The sequence below is a fragment of the Silurus aristotelis genome (genome assembly GCF_946808225.1).
Source record: "Silurus aristotelis genome assembly, chromosome: 15".
NCBI classification, from domain to species: Eukaryota; Metazoa; Chordata; class Actinopteri; order Siluriformes; family Siluridae; genus Silurus; species Silurus aristotelis.
The window spans coordinates 6,518,049-6,539,595 of NC_139588.1; the positions used below are offsets into that span (position 1 = coordinate 6,518,049).

At 38.6% G+C, this 21,547-nt stretch overlaps 1 protein-coding gene across 1 annotated transcript; it reads left to right on the forward strand.

Annotated features, from left to right (window-relative positions):
* The first annotated feature begins 831 nt into the window (after nucleotides 1-831).
* Nucleotides 832-15,421, forward strand: spata18 (spermatogenesis associated 18). The gene is made up of 12 exons (XM_083563075.1): nucleotides 832-1,089; nucleotides 2,395-2,500; nucleotides 2,647-2,762; nucleotides 2,876-2,994; nucleotides 3,124-3,219; nucleotides 4,786-4,920; nucleotides 6,093-6,324; nucleotides 7,051-7,209; nucleotides 11,362-11,537; nucleotides 12,106-12,229; nucleotides 12,541-12,606; nucleotides 14,448-15,421. Exons 1-12 carry the CDS (start codon nucleotides 1,003-1,005, stop codon nucleotides 14,502-14,504), a joined length of 1,473 nt encoding a protein of 490 aa, XP_083419201.1. The 5' UTR covers nucleotides 832-1,002; the 3' UTR covers nucleotides 14,505-15,421.
* The last annotated feature ends 6,126 nt before the right edge of the window (nucleotides 15,422-21,547 follow it).

Genomic DNA, 21,547 nt, shown 5'->3' on the forward strand with positions numbered 1-21,547 from the left:
TTTTGATCATAGGGGGTACAAAAAGGTGTTATTACATTTTGCATTATATATCATATAAGAGAACACAGTATCAGATTTCAATTTGTTCTATTAATTAATTAATTAATTAATTTATTAATTAATTCATTCATTATTCTTGCCACATTCAAATCCTTTTAAAAATATGGGTGCATATTATACTGCCTGGGGTGTCAGATTCAAATTCTGTCTGAGATGCATCACCGTTTTTGTGGTATCCCAAAGAGCTGTAATTCACGGCTATTAAAGAAATGTTATTTAACTGATTTGAACATATTTTGTCAATTAGTTAATGTTGGAAAAAATAAAACTCAACATATCCTTATTTTGTGTCCTGCTATCGAGATTTGATAACATATGAAGCATAAGATTTGTAAATGTGGTATAAATTAATCATATTTAAAACCTGTAATTAACCGAATAGGGTAAAAAAATTTTTATTTAATTTGACCATTTCAGAAACATCGTGCTGATTTTATTTTTATAACAGAAAGCTTAGACAAACTGGAAATTCCAAATCTGTCCAAATATGCCTACCCTTCCACAACTAAATATAAGGTTAATAATAGGTTGTACAGGAACGTTTGTATAATTGAAAAAGTTATACACACAAGGCATTTTTTTGCATTTTAAACAAGAAACTACACTTAAGATCACACCACCACACATGTAAACAGACTCCGACATCTAACACCACTCTGCAATAACAGTGTCTTCTTTACAAGACTTCTCAGGTAGTGGAGAACTTTGAGCACTCCGAGTCTGGGGGTGGGACCATTAACACTGTTGCTACAACTAAAGAGTGTCCCTAGCATGTGCAGGATTGTGTGTGTGTGTGTGTGTGTGTGTGTGTGTGTCTGTGTGTGTTTGTAAAGGCTGAACAGGAGGGCAGCTGACTCGTGCTGGCTTAAGAAGTGCACTGCTTTGCTGTGGGACATCCTGAGGTCTATAACTAGATTAAAGCCGAGTTAGACACACTGTAATATGGCAGACACGTTGAGGAGGCTGGTGAATACTTCATCCTACAACATCCTGCAGCAAAAACTAGAAACCTGGTATAAAGACTATCATGTAAGTTCCTGCCCTTAATTCATTCACACCATATTATGGTTCATTCACAATGTAGATTAAGTGGTAAGTCTTAAAATGTGCATGTGATTACAATATAATTTGATATGATACACATGATTGTGTTGGATTGACAGAATGTTTAACCTACTTTTAGTTGCTGCATTTAGTGACTTTAATAACAGGTTATTAAGATATAACTACACCAAAAGTTCCAACCAGACAAAAACCAACAAACTTTATTTCAATGCAATGTTTGGATTTATTGTCAAAGTTAGGTTGCTATGGACAGGGTAGCCAGGGCAACCACACAACCATCCAGGGTTTCAATAAAGCCAACCTCCATGTTTTAGACTCAGCAGTGAATGAGTCTGGAGTTGTAAAGTCCTCACAGCCTGTTGTGTCTACACACCTCTCATATTTTCTATCTAAGGATACTGAAATCTCTAACAGGGTTAAACAAAATTATAAGCAGCAGTTTGTCTGCAGATAGTAAAGCGTCATGATTTTTCATGCACCACTATGACCATTCTGATTAAAAGCATACCTTATTTTTTATTTATTTATAAAACACACACTTTAGCTTTAATTATATACTCTCAAATACTTTTGGAACAACCTCGTGGAAGTGCTGGTAGAAATAAATTACCACTGCTAATCCTACACAAGTCAATACGTTTAATAAACCTGTTGGGCAATTTAATCAAGTAATAAGAAAGCTGAGAAACATTTGACCAGCTGGCATAGATAAACAGATAAACAATATAACCGTAGGTGTCTAGATGCCTGACCATTACATCTGTGTAACATTACACCTTCCCCTAAACTTTAAACACTAAATGATTGTGTTCTATGTTTTGCTTTTGGAGCAGAGGAATTTGTGTGTCCTGCACAGAAACAAAGTCAAACCAATTGAACACATTTGGGGCACTGAGTGATCACTAGGATTTCATGCTCTTATGCAATGGGATGTTTATATACTGTAGGTGTCCGGGTCAGGAGTCATCATTCTTAAGTCCATTTAGTATAGTCTGACAGCTTACTGACCTCAGCCAGTAGCTAATCATACAAACATGCTTTTTTCTGTTGATTGTTAGCATGGCAGGCATAAAAAACCTTTGTTGTAACTGTTTGCTACATTAAAGAGAATGTAAGACCATTATGACTAATATCTGGGTGACACTTGCTTACATGCAGTAGCAGATGAACGTGTTACTGCTTATCCCCCGCTATTAACTACCTGATTTACTTGACTATTGTCAGACATTTCTCCAATCAGCTCTGGATAACGTTGAGCTGTTCCCACAGGTGATCTCGTGTGACCAGAACCTCAACCGATGCTGTGAGCTAGTGGAGCTCACCTCAACTATCCAGGGGCAACTGTTTACTATACTAAACCTTACTGCACAAGAAGGTACAAATACTTCAGACACTACAAGTCATTTATAAATCTATATTTCCCTTACAACATTGACTTGACTGTAGTAATAAACTGCAGGAGCATTTCTGTTTTATTTGATTTGTTTATTTTATGTATATATTTTTTGCTGTGGGTCCCAGGCGGTCACTACGCGGGAGTAGACACGATCAAATCTCGCTTGCTGCCATGGCTTGGTACGTGCTTCACCATGGCAAGTGTCTCTGTCTCTTCAGACACCAGTCTCAATCTTATTCAGGTACGTTCTAACCTTGTGCTTCAGTATTCCGAGTAATTTCGATCCAATTGTGTCATGGATTCTGCCCTGTATTGGTGTAATAGTCTGAGTTTGAGCATGTGTGTGTTGAATAGAACAATGTGGAGAAGGAGCGAAGGATCCGTGAGATGTCATTGTCTCATGAGAGTGACATGCAAAAAATTGAGGACCAGCTCTGCTCTACACGTATAGAGCTGGGCTCTGTCAAACAGCAGTCGGTATCATCTCCACCCAGAAGACTTTGTCATTTACCCAAAACAGAATTTCAGTTATGCTTAATTCATAGATTAATACTTAACATTAGGAAATAGCAAATATAAGCTTGGATTTGATGTGTCCTCAGACTTACTGATGCAAAGATTGAACTGGATTCCACCAAAAACAGATCAGCGACCACCCTACTGGCCACAGAAGATGAAATACTGCACCTGAAAGCAGAGTGAGTTACATAAGACACAAAAGTAGAAAGAGAAGACAATACATTTTCTTATCAATTATGTATTTGTTGTATTAACTCAAAAGCCAGTTTATTATGATTGCAGCATTTCTGTTTTCTTCTATGCTTGCTATTTTATATATTATTTATATACAATGCGATACGATTCACTCCTATTATGATGCAGTGTGATTCGATTTTAATTTGATTCAACAAAATGCGAATCAATGCAATACAATGCAATGAACAAAAAAAATATATGATGCTCTGCAATTTAACATGGTACAGATAGTTTAATTTCTTCAGTTTCTTTATTTCAATATTTTTATTTCTTTAGTTTAGACAGACAACAAATCATTCTGACACTATTCAACGTTCTGACTTCTAGCATATGGCCATTTCTCAAACATTCCATTATAGTGCAAAAAAAATAAATAAATAAAACCAGACGTTCTTTTCCTGTTCTGTCTCCAGGAAGTTACAGCTCTACCTCTGCCATGTTAATCTGTATTCTATGTGAATCTCAGGACACGCCTCGGTCTCCGTAGTGTTGTGATACGCCATGTTCACGTAGCAGCAGTGGTGCTGAGATCAATCTACATGTAAAAAAATATCAGTCACAAAATATTGGTGACTTTCTTAATAATAAAAGTATAGCACATCTACTAATTATTATATATAAATATATCTTTTTTTTTTACTGATGCAAATATGTTAAAAACGATGTATCACGATACAAAAGCTAACTTGTAACTTTATATTGATGCATAACATTGTTAGCTTTTATGTTGATGCAATAATGCAAATCAGTTAATCTTACTATTCCTGATTTTAAAACAATTTTAAATAAAATGACTGCTTCGTAAAATAATATATAAAATAATATTAGAATAAATCAAAATAATGCAATACACTTTTTTTTATTATATTCATTAAATTGAGTAATCAATTAAATTGGCACAAATGACATTGATTAAATTAAATAAATAGAAAAATGTAATTAAATAGATCTACTTAACTGTTCTACTGATGTTAGCATACTTTAATAAATGTTCCTTCACTAAAACGATATGCGTAATTGTCAGGATTTTCTCCTTTTGATGGAAATTCTTGAAGCTGGACATAAAACGCTAAAAAATCCATCTTATGTCTGGTATGGAGTGAGTAGCCACAGTGACACTGCGCTAAGTCCAGTTTCTTTTTTATATCCCTGGCATTGTTGTGCATGTTTTCAAGTCTAATAATAATAATAATAAAGAAATGCATTCAAAATGCAGGGCGGAGACTAAACAAACTTGTGCTCCGCCACTTAATACGTTCCTGATGAAACTCAGATTGTAACTATGCTCCACAGGTAAAAAGGATGTGTAAATCGAACCAAAAACCCTGTATCAGAAAGTTTCGGTACAAATATATGTAACCTTACACCCCTAAAATAATAAATAAAAAAAAAAATAAATAAATAAATAAATAAATATGTATCCAGTTGTGCTCTCATTTTGTAAAAAGTGGTGTGAACACTTTGATACTAGGATTTTCATTATTGGAGCTTGTTGTTTGTTGGTGCAGGTTGCGGACTGCCTATGATCAGGTGGACCTCTATAAGAAGAAGTTGGAGGTGCTGGAGGACAATGAGAGGCAGGTCAGATTACTGAGAGATGAGGTCACATTTCTTACTACTGAAAAATCCAGGCTACAAGAAAGGTAAGACACACACTCCCTCACACACACACACACACATACACACACACACACACACACACACACACACACACACACACACACACACACACACACACATATTCTCTCTCTTTCTCTCTCTCACACAAGTCAAGTCAAGTCAAGTTTATTTGTATAGCGCTTTTCACAACAGACATTGTCTCAAAGCAGCTTTACAGAAAACAACAGTGAAGGTGAATGGTGTGCGTTTGTCCCTGATGAGCAGCCGTGGCGACAGTGGCAAGGAAAAACTCCCTTAGATGATATGAGGAAGAAACCTTGAGAGGAACCAGACTCAAAGGGGAACCCATCCTCATATGGGTGACATCAAGAGTTTGGTCATAAATCTTTCAACAATACAGAACAATTTGTGATCATCATAGATCCAGCATCAGCTTCTCCATGCCAGGGCCTTTAAACACTCGGCATCTACTTCTCCATGATCATCCATAGGTCCATAATCTTCACGAGGTGGGACGTGACTGGAGCTGGCCAAACCTCAGGATGCCTCGGGATGGGGAGAGAAAGAGAAGCAGTGGAGAGGAATTAGCGTAGCTGCTGTTCATGATATTAACAGCACAAGTTGATAATGTGCATGTAATCATATATTCTGGAGCACAAGGTTATGATGTGATGTGTGTTATGTGTAGGCTTTGCTAAAAAGATATGTTTTTAATCTACACTTAAACTGGGAGAGTGTATCTGAACCCCGAACACTGTCAGGAAGACTATTCCAGAGTTTAGGAGCTAAATGTGAAAATGCTCTACCGCCTTTAGTGGACTTTGCTATTCTAGGAACTACTAGAAGCCCAGAGTTTTGAGATCTCAGGGAGCGTGACGGATTGTAGCGTGTTAAAAGACTGGATAGATACATGGGAGCCAAACCATTTAGTGCTTTATAAGTGAGTAGCAGTAGTTTGTAGTCTATTCGAAACTTAATAGGAAGCCAAGTAGGGACGATAAGATTGGGGATATATGATCGTATTTTCCTAGTAAGAACACACACACACACACACACACACACACACACACACACACACACACACACACACACACACACATTCTAAATCAAAATCTAATATGCTCTACTCATAGTCCCAGATTAGACTGCCATTTTTCTATTTAGTACAGGATCATTAACTTCCTGCATGTCTCAGGCTTGTGAGGAGTCGTTCTCCCAGTCCTGTATCTCGGCTGAGTCGGAACTGCAGTCCTGTAAGAAGTGAGTCTCCTACACGTGCTCAACTCACCAGCTCATCTCGTCATGCCCGGCTTGTGTCTCGTTTCTCTGACCTGTACGCCATCGAGCGCCTGGAAGCTCAGAGTCTTCTCCGCCATTACATCGACGACTTGGAGACAGTGCAAAGGATCATCTTCATTGCTGCTGTGGTACACAGCAACAGTTACTGCTTTACTGTTTTTAACTATGCCAGACTTTTGCTTATATTTTAACTGCTATTCAGGTTTATTTACACCGACCAGGCATAACTTTATGGCCCCCGATCAGGCATAACAATATGACCACCTGCCTAATATCGCGCTGGTCCCTTTTTTGCTGCTAAAACAGTTGCTGCTGCTACAGGAGCTCGTTTGTTGAATTGGATCTGTTAAACCAGATGTGCATTATGCCATGACCCTGTTGCTGGTTCACCACTGTTCCTTCCTTGGACCACATTTGATAGATTCCAAATGCTGCAGACCGTGAACATCCCACAAGAGCTGCCATTTTGGAGATGCACTGACCCAGTCGTCTAGACATCACAATTTATCCATGTCAAACTCACTCAAATCCTAACGATTGCCAATTTTTCCTGCTTCTAACACGTCAACTTTGAGGACAAAATGTTCACGTACTGCATAATAAATCCCACCCACTAGCAGGTGCCATGATGAAGAGATAATCAGTGTTATTCACTTCAACACTCATAATGTTATAATGTCATAATGTTATGCCTGATCGGTGTATAATAACCTCAGTTATGAACTGTAATTGTTACAATATATTAACAGATCAAATCAAGATGCGATCATGTCAGTACAATTATTTTGCTAGCATATGTCACAACATGATGCATGAAGAATATATGATAATTAATCTTACTGTTGAACCAACAGGAATCATTTCAGGCAGCTAAATTGGCCTATCGTCAGTTTAAGATGCGTGTGAGGAAAACTCTGTCTCCTTCTCACGTGGGTCCTGAGAGCCTGGAGGATGCCGTAGTGGACTACATCGTCAGAAACCTTGACCTTTATGATGTGCAGACAAGTGTTAGTGTATGTCCTTTACATTGTTTATTTTATTTTTTTTGCACATACAATATAGCACAGTATTATATTTATACTTTATACACTAATTGCCTTTTAATTACAAAGGAAAGTACCAAAACATCTCCCTTTTTTGGAGACCTAATGTCGATTAAATTGCTCTGATAAGGCTGCAAAAACAGAGCTGTATTTCACATGCTACACATGTAACCACAACAAAGTAACACTACAATGGTAAAAACAGGACAACTTACCCCCCTAAACAAATATTTAAAGGTGCAATAGTTGATTTTTAAAATGGTTAACTTACTAAATAAATCGGAAGAAACATTGAACGTAAAAAAAAATGTTTATGTATGGCCTAGGCACAAGAGGTTGAGAAAACCTGTTTGGAATTCTGTTTTCCAGAATGTTTGTGTTGACTTGCTGCCAGCCAACCAGTTATAGACCAACACAGGGCTTCAGCGTGAAACTTTGGAAACATGGATGAGAATAGGAATGGGAATGGGGGGCTCAAAAAGTGAAAAGAAAGCAATTCAATTAAACAAAGTATCTATTTACTTGTTAGGGCTCTAATCTTAAGAATTCAACTTTAAATATACAAGGGGCATTTGAGAGAAATTTCAAGTGGAGTGGAAACTGCATTTATTTTTTAACATACTCCCCTGCTACATTTATACACTTATCCCAGTGTTCAACAAATGTCTGCAAATATTCTGTATTGAAAGATTTGTCAGTAGGCCTGAACAATCCCAAGACAGCCTGCTTTACAACTGTCCATGCAAAAGTAAAAGTCCCGGTTTGACTTGAACACCACTCGTAAATACAGTAGCTAAGCCTGTATTTACATCTGACTGGATTAGGAACGGTATCTTGACAATCTTCTATTTAGGTGTATTGAACACATCACTCTATTGTTTTAAAATGCAATATAGAGTATAGTTGTCAACGGCTGCTCCCGTTAGGAGTCGTCACAGCAGATCATCTGTCTCCATACTACTGTCCTCTACATCTGCCTTTTTCAACCCAACTACCTGCATGTCTTCCCTCACCACATCCATAAACCTTCTCCTTGGCCTTCCTCTTTTTTTTCTTCCTGGTGGCTCCATCCTCAGCATTCTCCTACCGATATACCCCATGTCCCTCCTCTACACATGTCCAAACCATCTCAATCGGCCTTTCTCACTTTGTCCTCAAAACATCCTACATGCGCTGTCCCTCTAATAAACGGATTTCTAATTCTGTCCATCCTCGTTAATCCCAATGAAAATCTCAGCATCTTCAGCTCTGCTACCTCCAGCTCCACCTCCTGTCTTTTACTCAACGCCGCTGTCTCACTACAGTCCTATAAACTTTCCCTTTCACTCTTGAAGTTACCCTTCCATCACAAATCACTCCTGCCACTTTTATTCACCCACCCCACCCTGCCTGCACTCTTTTCTTCAATTCTCTAACACTCTCCATTACTTTGCACTGTTGACCCCAGGTACCTAAACTCCTCCAACTTCGCCACCTCTTTTTTCCTGCAACCGCACCACTCCACTGCCCTCCCTCTAATTAACACACATATACTCTGTCTTACTCCTACTGACTTTCATTCCCTGTCCTCTCCAGCTTGTACCTTCACCTCTCCAGGCTCTTCTCCACCTGCTCTCTACTCTTACCTCAAATCACATTATCATCCGCAAACATCATAGTCCATGGAGACTCCTGTCTGACCTCGTCCGTCAATCTGTCCATCACCACTGCAAACAAGAAAGGGCTTAGAGCCGATCCTTGATGCAGTCCCCCCTCCACCTTGAACCATGCTGTCATTTCTACTGCACACTTCACTGCTGTCACACTGTCCTCATACATGTCCTGCACCACCATCACATACCTCTTTGACACACCTGACTTCCTCATACAATACCACAATTCCTCTCTCGGCACCCCGTCATATGCTTTCTCTAAATCCACCAACACACAATGTAACTTCTTCTGACCTTCTCTATACTTCTTTATCAACATTCTCAAAACAAATAATGCGCCTGTGGTGCTCTTTATCAGCCTTTCTTCCACTCAGTGGTGGGCCGTGCATTTGGTATCTGGGCCTTCAGTGGGGACTTACCCTATTTAATCCACCTCTTAATACCACCACTATAACGTCGCAATTATAGAAACCATCAATACAATACAAAAACTTAATATAACAACGCATGGCATTACAGAGAAAGAGGCATTTCGCATATAAAAGCTGAATACCATTTTTACTAAAGTAATAACATGACAAAAACATAAACATTTTAATAAAATACAACCTACTCACCAGAGATGCAGACTCATAATCTGCACCGCTCCTCAGAGGCTGTAATAAAAAAAGTGTAACGCAGATGTATTAATGTGTGCAGCATGCTACAAACATGTTTTGCTAGTCAAACTTGGCTGTAACAGTTTCCCTCTGACCAACCAATCAGAGGACGGAAAAATGGTGAAGCTATTTCGCGCCAGCCAGCTGTGAGGTTGTGAGGCTATTTTGAAATATGATTGGTTAAAGAAACAGAGCTATTTTATTAAGAGACTAAGGTAAAAAAGGCCAGCACTACTGACTTTGAAGGCCCTGGGCAGATTAGATTGACATGGCAGCACATAGAGCTGAAATCTGATTGGACAAAAAATCTAACATCCACATACATGTACTAGAAGCACTGCAGCCAAGAGAAACACTACAAAATGAAGAGAATAGACTGTTGTGAATACATTAATACAATTTCATGCAACAAATATTAGAATTTAGGTAGTAAATATAGGTTAGTGCTTCTGATAGTGTTTAGGCCAGCAGAGAAGGCTTTGCTGGCTCCTTCCTTAGTGCCCAACTTCTCCTACAGGTCCTCTTATGCCTTTTTTCTTTGATTTAGCCACATCCCACTTTTTACCTGCTGCCGCATCTCCATATACTTTTCTCATCATTTTGTCGATCCCAATTCGGTTTTGCCAACCCCTTTCTTCCTATGCTCTCCTGCACTTTCTCATTCCACCACCATGTCTCTTTGTCTTCTTTTCTATTTCCAGAAGTCACACCAAGTACCTTTCTAGCTGTCTCCCTTATCACTTTTGCAGTAGTTGCCCAATCATCCAGCACCTCTTCAGCACCACCAAGCCCCTGTCTGACATCTTCCCTAAATCTCACACTACAGTCTTTCTCATTTAGTTTACACCATCTTATTGTTTTTTCATTCTTTACTCTCCTCCACTTCTTCTTCAACTCTAACGCCATCCTTCAGACCACCATCCGAAGCTGTCTAGCTACACTGTCCCCTGCAAACACCTTACAGTCTCCAATCTCCTTCAGGTTGCATCTCCTACATAGAACATAGTCCACCTGTGTGCACCTTCCTCCACTCTTACACGTCACCCGATGCTCCTCATTCTTCTTAAAATATGAATTCACTAGTGCCATTCTTCAAGATCACCCCTACACCATTTTTTTTTCCATCTACACCATGAAAGAACAGTTTAGACCCACCTTCAATGTTTCTGTCCTTACTCCCTTTCCACTTGGTCTCCTGAACACACAATGTACCCACCCTAACCTCCACTCTTCTGCACTTCTCCTTTCCCTGCTTTCTCTGTAGACGTCTTCCACCTCTCTTTCCTTTGGCCAACAGTATCCTAATTTCCACCAGTTCCCTGTTGGCTAACAATACCTGTGGTGGTCGTTGGTAACACAGGCCTCGACCCAGCCGGTATGAAAGTCTGATTTGTGATCTGCACATTTTTTTTGCCACATGTTTTAAGCTGGATGCCCTTCCTAACACAACTCCACCCCTATTTATCCGGGCTTGGGACTGGCACTAAGAGTGCACTGGCTTGTGCAACCCTAATGGCTGGGTTTAAAGGTCCACTGATTAAAAAAAATAAAAAAACACTACTGAATCAATGTGCTAAATAAAATAAATAAAAATATATGATTCATATATATATATTTTATAACACAACCCGTTATGGATTTTTGCCCATAGCCGATAGTTCCAGCCATTTAAACAGCAAAAGTCGACCTTTATTATCAATTACCTTTCATGCATTCTTCCAAAAATTTTTTAATTTTCATAATTATATTACCACTCCAGCGCAGATGTCAGTAAAAATTAAACTGTCACCATGTTTTTTGTCCTATTTTAGGATGTGATCAATGCAATGAATGTGAACCCACGTATATCCTTCCCTCCTGAAGTGGACTTCATTCTCATCAGTAGTTTCATCCGAGAGATGTGTCGAATTGGTTTTGACATGCAGACACTGGATCCACCCCTCGACCTTGCCTTTAGCTCTGATGGAGAACTCTATAATGACATCAAGTGAGTGGATATCAAATGTTTGGCATTTTTTTCTTGCACTACCTTGTCACAAATGATGCATCTTGAACAACAAAGTCAGCATACTTGTGAAGATGTTAGAGCAACAATTTAACATTTTACAATGTTCTTTGTGTCATCTTATGTTGCATTTGATGTACTACCTCTCAACGTGTTCATGACAAACGTGAATTGGGATAATTTTTCTGACCAGTATGTGTAGTTGGCTTGTTTTGTTGGGGGAGTAAGGAAAAGTAGGAGAGAGTAGGGGAGAGTAGAGGAGAGTGGGGCAAAGAGGGGAGAGCAGGAGTAAAAAGAACAGACTTTGGGAGAGTGGAGCAAGTAAAGGAGAGTAGGGGTGAGTAGGAATACATAGAGAAGAGTAGGCGTGTGTAGGGCGAGTATGGGTAAGTAGGAAAAGGTATGGGTGAGTAGGGGAGAACAGGGGTGAATAGGGAAGAGTAGTGGTAAATAGAGGAGAGTAAGGGTGTGTAGGGTGAGTAGGGGTAAGTAGAGGAGAGTAGGGGTGAGTAGTCCTAAAATCCAAATTAATTTTTTTCCCCCCATTCAGGTACAGGCGTAGTTACGATTCAGAGTTCACTGCACCACTGGTGGCGTATCACGTGTGGCCTGCACTAATGGAGGGAGATACGATCATAGTGAAAGGAGAGGCTGTCACCAGGAGAGGGGCACTGGTATATACATCTATATATACACACATATACTCACACATAAACATTCAGATTTTGCAGAACATCATGAAGGGATGTCTATGCATTACATCCCCCACTCCATTCTCCAAGAATCCCCTCTCTATTTACAAAACACACACTGTCACATGGTGTATGTGCAATATAGGTGTGTAAATGTGTTAATATTAGTTTTTTTCTTTGCAGGATATGTTCTTATTTGTCTGTGTTCATCAGTAATTGGCAGAGTAACAGTTTTCTCACTGTGTGTGTTAGTTGTGTAATAGCAATGTTTTTTTGTGCATTGTGTATGTTAGTGGAGGAGCCGAAGCCGCAGCTGCAGTCCGGTCCGCTCTCGCTCTGGAAGCCCCAACCGCACATTTGTAAGTTAATATGATAATTGATAAAAGCTGGAAAGACTGGGGAACTTATTGGAGACATAAAAATGACTGGTCCAGCACCATTACACACCAAGCATGGATATTTGGAAGGAATGGTGCAGCTTTAATACACATGGTGGGAATGGGACTTAGGTGGCAGTAATGACATACACTATATAGCAAATGGCACATAAGATAGGATTGGTATGTGATTTTTGAACATTCCATTCCACATTTAATCTATATTAGTTGTTATAATAGCTTTGACTAAAAGACTGGAGGTGGAGCTGGAGGTAGCAGAGCTGAAGATGTTGAAGTTTTGGTTGGGATTGATGGCGATGGACATTATTAGAAATGAGTTTATTAGAGGGACAGTTCATGTAGGACGTTTTGGAGACATGGTGAGGAAGGCGAGATTGAGATGGTTTGGACATGTGCAGAGGAGGGACATGGGGTATATCGGTAGGAGAATGCTGAGGATGGAGCCATGTACTCGTTGTACTCATTCAGACACAAGTGTGTTGGTAAAATCAGGTACTAGTGAGGTGAGAAGGCCTGGAGTGCAGCCAGTGTTCACATTCATCCCAAAGGTGTTTAGTAGGATTGTGAATTCTATAGCAAGCCACTCAAGATCTTCATCTCCCACTCAATGAATGCATATCTTCATTTTGTGCACATTGGTATTGTTATGCGGGAACAGGTTTGGGTCTTCTATTTGACATAAAGAGAAAATGTAATGCTACAACATCCAAAGACGTCCTGCTTCATGGCATTCTACCTCTATTCAAATGTAGATCGCCCTTTGCAGCTGGAGGATCAGTAGCCTGAAGATCCAATTTGCTGAGCAACTCAAGGACATTGAAAATAATTTATGACTGTAAATAATATGAAAATGGCAGATTTTTCTGTCAGTGAATTCTCGGGAGCTCTGTCAGAAATCATCTCTTGCGGGTGACTAGGTGAGTGAGGACCCAAATGCAGGATGCGAACAGGAGTTAGGTGAAAACAGGCTTTAATAAGAAAAGTATCAGAGCAATAGGCCAAAGGCAAAAACAAAGTCCAAAAAACAGTGCAGGGTCATAACACAGGCGAACAGGGCAATGCAGGGAGAGAACCAAAACCAAAAACCAAAACAGTCCAAAAATTAAATAAAGTAGCAAACTGAGAAAAACAGGGCAGAGCAAAACACAAAACAAATACCAGTCCAGAGGTCAAAACCAAAACAGGCCGAACAGGGGTCAGGAACAGGAGCAGGAGCCAGAGCAGTAACGAGTACAGGTACAGGTACAGGTATCCAGACAGAGTAGCAAGAATCATCTGAGGGGCTATGGAGCCGGTAAAATAATCTAGCGCCACGCTAAAGTCTCTGGTGTCATTGAATACCGAGAGGCGCGGGAAAAAAACGACAAGATGGCCGCCTACCCGGAAGTGCACGCCATGTGCCTGGAAGATCCTGACACAAAGGTCTACTAGAATGTGAGGACCACAGTTTGCATTTAAGCGTAAATTATCTCGTAGCGTTATCTCTGTAAAGCTGCTTTGAAACTATGTCTATTGTTAAAAATGCTAAACAAATAAAAATTAGTTGAATTAAATGAATAAATAGTTTGGGAAAGAACCACATATGACAGGCGTCCCAAAACATTTAGCCATATAATGTAATTAACATCAGGGAAAATTAGTTTAAGCAGAGATTTTGAATATATATATATATATATATATATATATATATATATATATATATATATATATATATATATATATATATATATATATTTCTCAAACACATTACTGATGTGTAATATCCCCCTCTCTCTCTCTCTCTCTCTCTCTCTCTCTTCAAGATGTCAAGTCGTAGTAGAAGCCCGTCTCCTGGACGTCTCTCAACCAGTCGACTATAAATTTCACGCGTTTATGCCACTCATCACACAAATACCATCATCATTATTGATTTTTTCCTTTTGTTTGTTTTTTCCTGTTGGGACATGAAATGGAACAGGCTTTAATAAATCAGGATCATTGCCAGTCTACACAATGTACTGCGAAACAATTAGCAAAGTAACAATCTTAAAACAAATTTGTAACAGCAAAAATACAAATCTTTGTTCTTATGAGGGGGAAAAGATGTTTGCTACGCTGTTTTATCTGGCACCAGTAATCACAAACGTTTTAAATGTGCTATGGTTTCAGTCTGTCCTATATATTAAATGTGATTTTGTGTGTTGATTGTTTTCATAATTTAGACAATATGGTGTTTTTATCAGCAGGATGGATTTTCTGTATTGTAGCTGTCTTTACTCCTGCACAGTAGCATGCTGAGGCATAATTATTGTTTTATTATTTGTGTTTGAATTTTCCAAATCAAAAAGCCTAATCGTAATTTCTTTTAATTATGTGGACATTTACTTTTTTATTAAAGTCTAAATAATTAATAATAAATAATAAATAATATGTCTTAATAATAACCGTTCTAAATAATAGACCATACTACTATGATTGATAATCATTAACTGCATTAATTAACCCTTTTTTTTTTTTTTTAAATGAATGTATTTTCTGCATGCTTTTGCCACTTTACGCTTGTATTAGACCGATAAGATGGCAATGCCACAATGTCACGGGTGCTAAAGTGTTCAAGTTTACTCATCAGAACCACTTCACCAGTCACACTGATCCAAATGGGTTGTGGTTGTGAAATGTTTACTGATGTCATCATCAGGGTGCTCATTGAGGTGCTCAACTTTTTTTCCCTTCTATTTTAATCATTGTGTTTTATACTGTTATTAAATCATTTTAAAAATACAATAAATTAATAAATTGAACCTGAGTGAATTGAACTTTTTCTTGCTTAACATTTCCTTGATATAAAACAGACAAACTAAAACATTTCACTATAATTCAATGATAGATAGAATATAGATATAAAACACGCCTTAAAAGTATATTCTGCTTTCCCCACTAGGGGTCCAACACACACCATAAAAGAGCAACATTTTTATAAAGCTTAAAAGGAGTTGTTATTTCTCTGCCACCCAACTACAGCTTTCATTAACATTATAAATATTATGTCGATTAAAAAGCTATTACTTTTTAACTCAACAAAATGTGCCTTCGTACACATGGTTCAACTTAAATGAAGTCTTCTTTCACCTCAGAAATATTGCTAAGCTAAGAAAGGTCTAGATCTGATGCATAGGAGCTCATCCATTAATTCATGACCTCCAGACTGGACTATTGTAATGCATTACTAGGTGGTTGTCCTGCATCATTAATAAACAAGCTACAGCCCAGAATGCAGCAGCCAGTGTTCTCACAAGGTCGAGAAAATATCACCATATAACCCCAATCTCATTATCCGTACACTGGCTACCTGTTAAGTTTCCAATCGACTACAAACTACTGCTACTCACTTATAAAGCACTAAATGGTTTGGCTCCCATGTATCTATCCAGTCTTTTAACACGCTACAATCCGTCACGCTCCCTGAGATCTCAAAACTCTGGGCTTCTAGTAGTTCCTAGAATAGCAAAGTCCACTAAAGGCGGTAGAGCATTTTCACATTTAGCTCTTAAACTGTGGAATAGTCTTCCTGACAGTGTTCGGGGCTCAGACACACTCTCAGTTTAAGTGCAGATTAAAAATGTATCTTTTTAGCGAGTCCTACACATAACACACATCACATCATAACCTTGTGTTTCAGAACATCTGATCGCATGCACATTATCAACTTGTTCTGTTAATATCAGCTACGCTAAATCATCTCCACTGCTTCTCTTGCTCTACTTATCCTGAGGCATCCAGAGGTTGCTCCAGCCCCAGTCACGTCCCACCTCATGAAGAATATGAACCTTTAAAGAAGTTGATGCCCAACCTGCAAACATCCCGAACCATCTAGAGACGTACCAGCGCCATTTGGATTCCACCTCATGTGGAGTTTGGACGTTGAGTGTTTAAAGGCTCTGGCATGACTTGACTTACATACTTAAATGCTTTTTTTTGTTGTTTTGTTGTTTTTTGTTTTAACCAAGCATGAATTTGTTCAAAGAAGAAATCCGCCATGCACTCCTGAACAAGCAGCCACTATAAGCTTTATAAAATGTTAAAATTAAAGATAGTTAAATTTAATATGTGGCTTTTGCATTTTTAAGGACACTTTTATACATAAATACCCTGAATTAGGGTTCTGTATAGTTATAATTAGTTAAAATTAGTTTTTTATTCAGATTAATCAAAGAGATAACGAAGATTACCAAAATAATCGTTAGTTGCAGTGCTAATATGCACCACAATTTTCACAAAAGTCAAACACATGGTTGCTTCTTTTAGAAGGTTAGATATCTAACCATAGATCTTTTTTTAAATAAATAAAATTTCCTAGAAGATTAAGACCTGTCCATATCTTAGAATGCACAGGAACTATAAAATGTCCCATATTAAAGCCAAAGACCCACTACTACTGTCCTCAACCTGGTTAGATAATGCAGGAATTTATGTCAATTACAGGTCCATTTCCATATTTAGTATTAATTTCAAATCAAGGAAAGAATACTTGTAGTATGGTGTTGACATGCTGTAAAGTATAGATGACAAAAATAATTAAATTTAATATTTTTTACCACATAAAAAACCCAATCTTCTAAGTACATCAGCAATAACGAGTGTCTATATTTGACATGATCAAATGCCTTTAATATACTGTCTGGTACGTTTTCTTGGAGAACCTACCATAGTTCCTCTGGAGATTTTGTGTCTGTCATGACTGGTTTTTAATCCTATGAAAAGTGTAACCTTTTTTTACTGACATAAACAATAAAGATCCTGGATAACTTTTCTGGATTTATCTAAAACACAACTTGTTGGACAAAGCCTTTATTGTACGAAAAGACTGTATATTGGTATTTAAAATACAATCTTATCATCTTTTGAGCGTTTTAAATGTAATTTAATCTGTAACAATCTGTATAAAGACAAAGGCCATGATTGTATCAGGCCACATAAAACGCATGCTGAAATGGAAACATGCTGCTCTCACAAAGAAAGCAAATAAAAACGTTTAATGGCTGCACAGGATTATATAACCTCCCTCTACCAAATCAAGAGCCAGGAAGCAAGACTGCTGCAGTGCAATTGTGGAACGCTTCAAGGCCAAAATCAGACCAGAAAATTATAGCGCAGACCGGGAACGCTGCGGACAGCACACGGACTCCTGTGGAGACCTTTTTTAGAAAATACATTTCTGCAATGAATAGATGATTGGGTGTATTATTATTATTAAAAAACCCTGGCATGCGGTTGTTTTTTAATCTTATTGCAGTCTGAACTTTTCTGCATTTTTTATTTTATATTTTTTTATTGGCTAAGTCAGAGAACCAGGATCTCCAGCAGGTTAGGGTGGGTTTGTAGAATGTAATTTTTGGAGAACTCTGCTTGGCGTGTGTCCCGAAAACACTTGAATCAACTGTGCTATCCAAACCTTAACAATAAATAGAGAGAGCTTATAACTAGTCTCAGACCAGGACCGATGTTTTAGATGCACTTAGAAGCTAAAAAAAAAAAGTACAAACTGTACAAAGTACAACAGAGAAACTTCAGAGGATTTCAAGAGCTTGCTAAAGGGATAAAAGTTCGTCACAGGGAGGCGCTGTTGCTCTACAGGAGTGTAGCATATGGGCAAAACAGCACGAAGTTTCTCCTCAATGAACTTAACATCAAGGGCAAAGGGAAATATGCCTAAGATCTTAGCTAACAGGGTGTGTACTTAAGAACATACTAAATAAAGGAATGAGAAGACAAGAAGAGAAAAGCCATTACACATGACTTTCCTAAAACAGAGTCTGTGGGATGTGTAATTAGAGTTAAGCTGTTAGTTAACTCCAGAAAAAAAAGATATCCACAACAAGTATTATATAAGGAGGCATAAGGGATAATAATCAGGGATGAAAATCTCAAAAGCCTGTCAGTTTTCAAGAACATTGTTTACACGCTTGTCTGAACTCATTAAAAGCTCAGCGATGATACCAGCATCAGTGAAGATCCTGTGGCCAGAACTGCTAATCAACACCAGCATATTAGGCCATACTAATGAAATGAAGACTGTTAACATTAGCTTATTTAAGAAAGACTAATGATCCCTCTTTGGCAAACTATCCAGAGCCCTGGCCTTTAGCAAACCTCCTTCCTAAAAAACAAAAAAACAAAAAGGAGGAAAAACAGAGACAGAGAAAATAATAATCTCAGAAGCTTTATGATGAGTGAGTAATGGAGGAATTAGGGAGAGTGGTCAGGTTAAAGACCATAGAACAGTGAAGCAAAATAGCTCAATTCAAATGAAGAATAAAAATCTAGTTTTGACTGGTGACCAAACCACACACAACACTAGAGGTGTGGAATCTTGAAGAGCCACAGCAATGCAAATTTGAGCAAAATCTCTGCAAGGTTTGATAAAGCAACCAGGTGTGTAAAATAGAAAATAGAACAGAAACAACTTCATATAGCCTTATAGGTGTTCTTCTTCAGGGTGGGCAGCACCTTGGAAAGGCTTTGTAAAGTTATATCAGTTTTATAATATAATCAAGTGTGTAATTTCTTCAGCTTAGTTCACTTTTCCTGGCAACCCAAAGCTAAAAATGGTCTATTGTACAAGTGCTCGAATTGAGTCAGGTCTTATGGAAGGGTCCCCAGCTGTTGTGTAATTCATATATTTAAAAAAATTATAATTTTGGGGACCCCCCCAAGTCTATTTTTCACTTGTCTTGGGGGGTCCCTACTGCCTTATAGGGGGTCCCGGAATCCCCCAACCCTCCCCCAGTATTGTACACACCTGTTTACATTTTCAAACTATTCAGAGGCTCTACAGAGCTGAGCAGGATTACTTTCCAAGCGTTGGCCACCATGGAGAAGCACAGCCATAAAGAAGTATGCAGTTCCCTCACTCCAACCACCACACTTCCTGCAGTAAATGTTTTCCGTTCTGAAAAGTTCAGGTAAGTGGAATCCCTTGCATGCAGGAGCTGGTTTCTGTCTCATTAACTGTGCTGTGAAACCTTTCAGTATGACTCTTTGGGGACACGTATGGAGAAAAAACGTTGTCAGGAAGCACTTTTCCGGTTGTGGATGCAACGGGATGGAATATTCCCAAAGATATCCTACATCCAAGTGTACACAGTCCAGGCTGGCAGAGCGAAATCCTGGGGGTCGAGCGGAAAAAGCTTGGTGTGGTTTGGCTTGGGTCAGTGGGGCCTGTCTAGAGCCATACTGGTTTATGAGGGGATGCAGGATTTCCCACCGGTTGAAAGAATGTTTAGTCAGGTGTGAGGTGGTTAAATACCTGCCTTTCCATTCAAACACACGACTATCACTGATTATTTTTATCCATTTGCTCTTGGGATCAATTCCTAAGTTCTCCACTGTACTAATTGTAATTTAAAATCAGGTCTATTACTTTAAAGTCGAAATGAATAAATAACTTAATAGTAGCAGTAAGAAAGAAAAGAAACAGTAAGATGAAAGTAAGCATTGGGAAAATGACTGGAAAATTGACTTTTGACCTTGTCTTCTAGGCGATCCATTCTGTAAAAGACATAAAGGTCTATGGCAGGAAATGGGTTAAGAGAAATCCCTAAGGGACAAAGTGGACTAGAACACTAATGACACCACATTCAGCCATGATTTACTGGGTTCTGAGTTTACATCAGTTCTGACTTTTTTTCTGCACACCATGAACTATCTACATTATCAAGCCAACTCTGATGTATTACAGCTGTCCACTGTTAATATTGTTTTAAAGATTTTTAAGGGTCATAGCATGCCATATAGCTCTACAGATCTTTATAGCCTCTCAAATATTTTCTAATGAGCAGAATAGTGGTCATTGTGCCACCTGGACAACTTTTTAGTTACCAGAGCTAAATCATTTAGTGACTGAGGTCTTACTGAATGAAAAACATATCCTACTTACTAATAAAGCAAACATCACTGTGCATAAGAAACCTCATGAGTCAGTGCTTTAGGAGTTCACTTTAAGCACAGCATGTTTTTTAGTTCACATCTAACCCTTTATTTCCCCTTCTTTATCTCTTGTCCCTATTACAGGCCTCACTAAGTCTTCTCCCCCTCTTTTCCCTCATGTTCTTCATCAACACCCCCCCCTCTCTCTTCTACACAGAGTTCGATGTGTCAGTGTTGTACGGAGGAGTTGTTCTAAGTTCTCCTCTGACAGGCTCTGTGTGGTTTCTCCCCCTGGACAAGACACAGAAACCTGGCGCAACTCCTGCAGTCCAGCCTGAGCGTCCTACTAAATCACCCAGCACGATGACACAGTTATGGGTGACTTCGCTGAACCACATAAATCAGGCTATGATGTGAAAATGAAATGAGAGTGGGAGGGAAATGTTAGGAAGGAAGACAAATGAAGAGAAAATCAGAAAAGAGAATTAGTTGTAGAAAGAGCAAATATAAAGTGTGCTAGAAAATTTCAATTCAATTCATTTTGATTTGTGTTGCAGTTTTAACAAAGGCAGCTTTACAGAGATAAAGCACTAATCAAAGAATGTATAAGTTTGTTGCTTATAAATGTTAGTTTGTCCCTAATGAGTGAGCCATGTCGCAAGAAAAAACTTGAGAGGAACCAGACTCGAAAGAGAACCCGTCGTCATCTGGGTGGCAGTGAATGTCCATTTATTACAGTTCATGGTTGTTGAGGTGTGCAATGACAGGTGCTTAAATGCAAAACTGTGGTCCTGAGCCATTGTAGTAGACTGTTGATATTAATTACAGTCTGAATCAATCCTAACAGTTATTGTATTGCTCAGTAAACCACTGCTGCTATTTGCTGTTTTAGACAACATTTTGTTTAATTTTTTTTTGTTTACATTTTGGCAACTGGTCACTTTGTCTCATTACAACAGGTTTACTGGCGGAGCTATTTTGTGTTTTGTCCTGCACT

Bases quoted from the DNA above. Each gene is read 5' to 3' on its own strand.
- spata18 (XM_083563075.1), top strand. From the start codon at position 1,003: ATGGCAGACACGTTGAGGAGGCTGGTGAATACTTCATCCTACAACATC. The intron at 3,220-4,785 runs GTGAGTTACATA...TTGTTGGTGCAG, and splicing joins ATACTGCACCTGAAAGCAGA to GTTGCGGACTGCCTATGATC. The intron at 6,325-7,050 runs GTACACAGCAAC...TTGAACCAACAG, and splicing joins TCATCTTCATTGCTGCTGTG to GAATCATTTCAGGCAGCTAA.